At 46.1% G+C, this 6,320-nt stretch overlaps 1 protein-coding gene across 1 annotated transcript; it reads left to right on the top strand.

The window, feature by feature from the left end:
- The first annotated feature begins 4,124 nt into the window (after positions 1-4,124).
- Positions 4,125-5,180, top strand: CYSLTR1 (cysteinyl leukotriene receptor 1). Its single transcript, XM_009881765.1, has one exon. The coding sequence runs from the start codon at positions 4,125-4,127 to the stop codon at positions 5,178-5,180; it is 1,056 nt and encodes a 351-aa protein (XP_009880067.1).
- Positions 5,181-6,320: the final 1,140 nt, after the last annotated feature.

The raw sequence follows: 6,320 nt of genomic DNA, 5'->3' as shown, positions 1-6,320 counted from the left end.
GTTCGCGGCGGTGAGTCCTCGGCGGGGGTCATCCGTGGGGGGACGGGACGGGACGGGACGGGACAGCCACTGGTCGGGCTCTGCCTCCGCCTCTGGTGGCCGCGGGCGCTGCGGTGTCCCGCTCGCAGGGAGCGGTTTGCAGCCGGGCTCAATACCCACAGAGCTCGGTTATAGCCTTTCGTACTAATGAGCTGGGTTATTAATTAGCGTCTGCTGCTTGCTTCGATTATTCGTTCTGTTCCTCTTTCCTCGCCCCAGCCCTGTTCCCCTGGCAGAAGAGAGTTCATGTCTGTGAAGCACTTTCGGTGTTTTGAGGCAGTTCCTACGCCTCTCCCACCGAACACTAAATTCAGCTCATGTCAGTGCTCAGGGTGTTCCTGAGGACTGGTGATGCTTTATGTCTGAGTTTGAAACAAATGATAGTATCTTCTTTGGTGGTATACTTTTTGATTGTGTAGTTAAATTTAGTATAATGTACTTATGACCTACTATAAATCTAGCTGCGCTGCGTGGGACTTGGAGAATAACAGTTGTTCAGGGTTTTGCATAGTTTGGGATACTTTTCTCAGCCAGCCATCACTGCTCCCTCTCACTTGTGTACATTCCTAATGAGCTGTATTCACCAGCACATAAACAAAAGGTTCCGTGAACTACGATTATACAAATAAAAAGTGGCAGAAGTTATATTTGTCTTCAGTTCACGGTGCAAAGCTGGTCTAAAGCCTCAGCTAGGAAATGGCGTTTCTTGGGGTTTTTGGTTTTTTACAGATACATTTCTAGGTGTGAAGCTCTCATACTGTAGCAGTCCACTTCAATACGGTAATCATAATTTTTCCTTTTGGTTACAAACGATATTCTAAATTGTGTTTGGAAATGTGATAGATATCAGGTCTTGGTTGTCTTTTAGACAAATACTTTGCATGGTTGTTCACTGTCTGATAATGTCTTTAAGAATAGCAGCTGAAAGACTGAAATTTAGTCCCCAAAGGAGGTAGACAGTTTATAATCCAGCTCAGTACCGCTTAAGAAGTGTGCACAAATAGGCATAGGTTAAACAAGGAAGTTTATCTAATGAGCAAATGATGGGCTGAGATGTTTACCAACGTCTCTTGGTTCTCTCTTAGGCAGGATAGCTAAACTGGCAGAAGGGAAGAGAAATCCAGGGTGGCAGGAAGGTAGCAGTACCTTCTGCAGCTGTGGATCGCTCGTGCCCTCTCCAAAGGCACGCGGGAACCTGACCCAAAATGTACTGTTGGGAGACGCAGGTTCTGCCCACGCTGCCCAGCTTTCCCGGTGTTCCTGTGCCTTTCTCCATCTGCAGCCTCCTCCCTTCTCTGAGTATTACATCACATTACCCCTTTTAGGCAAAATGTCTCTGTTTAGCCACTGGGTTGGCCACACAGCCTGGTTTGTCCCATTTTTGTCCTCATTCTGCATGCTGACCATAACTGCCTGGAGGTGCAGGCAGGTGAAAAAAGCCTCAGTGTGCAAAAGATCATTCAAGTCTCTTAATCTCAAACATCTTGGTTGTGGGGGGTTTTTTTAATGTCTGAGAAAGAACGATGCCTTGGTAAGTACAGAGATTGTATCTGTATGAGTTTTCATGAGATAATTGAGCCACTAATCTCTATGTGCTTTTACAGTGCATAGCATGGTTTTGCTCGGCAGGTCCGCTTGCTGGCATTAACCCAGCAGTAAGAGTAACGGTCATGACAGCTTCATCACCTAAGTCAGATCTTCTTGACAGACAAAAACAGGGAATGGGGATCATACAGCTTTTTTTTTTTTCCAGAGAATATTGCACTACCTGCCACTCCCAAACAATTGGTTAAAATCAGACCAATGTTACCGCAAACTTAATTTTAGCCCTATCTTGGAGATTTTCAAACATTGTTGGAGTGATGCTCTTCTTATAACTTGAACCTCAAGTTTGAAGTGAAGACCTCAGGCAAGCGAGGATGAAGGCCGGATCTCTCAGCATCTCCCTCATGACCCAGGGCTCGATCTCTTCTGCACCGTTCCACTGGAGCAGCAGCTCTGTGTTACTGGCTGGTCCTTGCAGAGGAGGGGTGGCTGGAGCCATGAGAGGCTGGCGGGGACAATCTCTGGTGTTTAGACCCACACTAGGCATTCCATCGCGAGGAGCCCAGAGTCATCCAAGCTGGGGCTGAGGTCTACATGCTGCCAACACCAGAACCAGGCTGCTGAGAGGTGGCATTTGTGGGGCAGGGGGAGGACATGGCTGCAAACTCATTGCCTCTGTCTGATTAACAGGTTATTTGCAATGAGCATCTCTAGATAAGCTTCGTTTATGCAAGCTGCAGTGAACTGTAAGTGATGATGTACAATGTACCCATCTACGGCTTCTGAGCGAGCCAAGTAGAGCCGTGTTGAGTCATGGCTGCCTCTTCTGGCCAAAGACATTTGTGCATTTGCACAGTCAATCGCTCACACACCCGGACATGTCCACAAATAGCCCAAGGAGAAGAAATATCCTCTCTTGTGTAGGTTTTGCCTCCTCTCATATCTGTACTGCCTTGCTGATAGCTGCACGCTTTCATGTATGTTGTGCATTGCAGACAATAAAAGAATTGTTTTAAGAGTACAACTCCCAAATAGCTGAAACTTGATTGAAACCTGGAAGCCTTGAACATCCCAGTGTGGTTCTGAACTTCCAGTAGATCCTGGAGAGAGACAGATACTCTAATGCTGCCAGACTATTTTTATGGATGAAAATACGTACCATGTAACACCAGTTTTGAGCACATACAATGGTGTGGGTTCTCATAACTGATCTTGTCCCAGCTGTTGCTTTCATCGTTATTTTTCTGAAGTCCTGTTGTTTCAGCCTGCACGTATTCTGCAGTTCTGATCATCAGGGTTTTTCATGGTCTCAGACTGCAAGTGAGATTCTGTGTCTGAACCATTAGAAATTGAAAATGAATGGGAAAATAAGTAGCCGCGTATTTTTCTCTTGCTTTACTTTGGGACAGCTCAAATTAAGAGTGTCATGTCTCGCTGCACTCAAATGAATACCAAAAGGAAACAACAAAATTTCACAAAAGACTGGCTGGGCAGATCCGAAAACCCTCCCTGGCTGTAGGGTCTGACCACTCTGGAGAGCCCCAGACCTGCTAACGTAAATGAAAGCAATGTGGAAGAATAAACCCAAGAAGAAACCCTTTGCTAGGGAGTTACCTCGATAGTGCAGCTGTTGCCAGACAGAGAGGTTTGTTCTCCTTGACATGAACCTCCCAGCAGCTTCTCCCTCCACCTGCCCGGCGCTGCAGCAGAGCCTCTGCCCAGGCAATGCCAGGGAAACTGGAGCCCTGCAGCATCCTCTCCGCTACAGCAATCCTTCCTGTTGGTCAGATATAATAGGTGGTATCACTTACAAAGCTAATAATTACACTTATTTATGAACAAAGAAAGCTTAAAAAGCTCTGTGAGCAGAGGAGAGCAATGCAGAATTTGGGGAGCTGACAAACATCTGGTCGTGCACTGAGCAGCCTCTGGCTTGGAACTATCTTCTGCCTTCAATGCAAAGGGTTTGGGGTTATTTTAATGGTTTTTTGTAACAGTTTTTCTTTGCTGTTTCAGAAACCTTCTTGCAGACTTTCTCCTTCAGTGACCTGTCCTTATGCAGGCAGCCGTGGAGGTGGAGCCCAGGGAGGCAGCATTTGCTAGGTGATGTGGAGAAGCAGGACTGAACAGTCATTAGGGACCAGACCTCATCTTTATATTTTAAATTGCACAGTGCTATTGCCACCTTCATCATTCCTCTCTGCTGTTTTAATGAGCAGCTACCTTAGTTTCTGAGGAGTTAGAGCTTTTTAGTAATGCAGTGGAAGATGGATGCCACCGGGACTGAGGACTTATGAAAACGTGACTCTTATCTTTACCACTTGTCAGTATCAGGTTAAGAAAGGTGGCTCTAGTGGATAGTTATAATAACACAGATCTGTGCAGATCCACATCCCTTCCTAGCTGTTGTCTCCTGTATGAGAGAGATGATAGGTTTTTTCCTCCTATTTAATAATGGCATTTTATTTTCGTGTGCTGCTTTACATAACTCACCTGAGTTTTCCATCCTTAGGCCTGACGTTCATTGCCAGGCGGGATCCATGCCTCAGCCAGGCAACATGACGGTGCTGTTTGATAACTTGTCGTGCCATCACTCCATCGATGACTTCCGAAACCGAGTCTACTCCACGCTCTACTCCATGATCAGCATTATGGGCTTTGTCGGCAACGGCGTTGTGCTGTACGTCCTCATAAAAACATACCGGCAAAAGACAGCCTTCCAGGTGTATATGCTGAACCTTGCCGTGTCCGACTTCCTCTGCGTGTGCACCCTGCCCCTGCGTGTCATCTACTACGTCCACAAAGGGAACTGGTTCTTCAGCGACTTCCTATGCAGGATCAGTTCATACGCATTGTACGTCAACCTGTATTGCAGCATTTTTTTCATGACTGCAATGAGCTTCTTCCGTTGCATAGCCATCGTTTTTCCAGTCCAGAACATCAATTTGGTAACAGAGAAGAAGGCTAAATTTGTCTGCATTGGCATCTGGATTTTTGTTACCCTGATAAGCACTCCCTTTCTGCAAAACGGGTCGTACCAACATGGCAACAAGACCAAGTGCTTTGAACCCCCAGAAAACACTCAGAAGAAAACCCTGGTCGTGATCCTGGATTTTATTGCCCTATTTGTGGGTTTCATTTTGCCCTTTATTGTCATAACTATCTGCTACACCATGATCATAAGGACCTTACTGAAAAATTCCTTGAAGAAGAACCAGGCTAACCGCAAGAAGGCGGTCTGGATGATCATCATTGTGACAGCCACCTTCCTAGTGAGCTTTGCCCCGTACCACATTCTGCGTACAGTCCACCTCCACATGCTGTGGCTGAAGAACACCAGCTGCGAGGATGCCATATACCTACAGAAATCGGTCGTGGTAACGCTCCCTTTGGCAGCTGCCAACTGCTGCTTTGACCCACTTCTTTATTTCTTCTCAGGGGGCAACTTTCGGAAGAGACTTACCACGTTTAGGAAGGCTTCTTCCTCCAGCTTATCACAAGCCTTCAGGAAGAAGTTCTCCATAAGAGAGAAAGATGAGGAACCCTTTGGAGAAAGCCATAGGGAGAACGGAAAGGCAGATGTGGCCCCTTCATAAGGAAGCTAGACCTTCCCCTGAGATCTCAGATGGGCAACGGAGATCTCGGAACTCTTCCAGAGGACATAATGGAGGCTTGAAAGCCCTTGTTGCAGTTAGATATGTAATAATAACGGCGGATGGTCCCTGATTTTATGCTACTTGGTGGTACAGCTGCCATCAGGGATGGCAAGCCCCTTCCCCAGGAGCAAGCACTGCTTGGACATGCACAGCCACTTAGTACAGAGGAGCCACCTCCAGCCAGCACCAGAAAACTATTGATCTGATGATAAACTCGCATAAAGAACCTCATCAAAGCCTGTATTTGGGCATTTGCTTCATTTCACAACTCTACAAGGACGATTAATTCTCTGAGTCAGTGAGAAGTGTAAACACATTTGCTGTATGTGGCGTTCAAGGAACTACTGACAAATAATGAGGGCAGAGTTTTCCCTGAATCTTCAAACAGCCACTAAATTGCTTACACAGCAGAGGCCAGGATAATTCCTGCCCTGGTCCCAGCTGCTTCTGCTTTGGATTTCAGCTTTCAAGATAATTACAGGTGTAAGACTTGCAGGGTTGGTGCCTGGGTCTGCAAATCCAGGAACTTGGGCTTGAGCCCCTCTCCCATCCCCACAAAGCAGCTCTTCGGACACGCTCTCGTGGGCAGCAGATCTGCCTGCATTTTCTGAATTTCTGGAAAAATCTTTTCTGTGGGAGCAGTTTTAAAATTGCAGTATCCTAATGTGCATTTGAAACTTTTTTCAAAGAAAGAGAGGGGAAGATCCCAAAGAATTTGGGAAGGTCTCTAGGAAGGACCTGGAGATCAAGAGTCTGAGTCCAGATGAGACATGGGTGAATCTTATTTTGAGTACAGTATGGTGAAAAACCTGGTCAGGCTATGTTTCTTGTGCAAAGAAAAACTTCAAAATCTTGGACAGAGGGAAACATTCCTGTGCTTTTCCAGTGAATCCATGGAAAAGTGGTGCTGCCTGCCTCTTGCTGGAGCAGAGCCCAGCCCGAGATGTGTGATACATCAGGACAGAAATAGAAATTCTTGTAGGATTAAGACTCTTGGTTTGAAAAGTAGTTGATAAATGAATAGCAAGCATGTTTTGATATGGTATTTATGAAGTTACTTTATGTTATCTTAAACAAAGA

This window comes from Charadrius vociferus, unplaced genomic scaffold, assembly GCF_000708025.1.
Source record: "Charadrius vociferus isolate BGI_N301 unplaced genomic scaffold, ASM70802v2 scaffold472, whole genome shotgun sequence".
NCBI classification, from domain to species: domain Eukaryota; kingdom Metazoa; phylum Chordata; class Aves; order Charadriiformes; family Charadriidae; genus Charadrius; species Charadrius vociferus.
Note: the sequence above shows the minus strand (reverse complement) of the source record. Positions and strands in the feature narration are given on the sequence as shown.

Bases quoted from the DNA above. Each gene is read 5' to 3' on its own strand.
- CYSLTR1 (XM_009881765.1), top strand. From the start codon at position 4,125: ATGCCTCAGCCAGGCAACATGACGGTGCTGTTTGATAACTTGTCGTGC.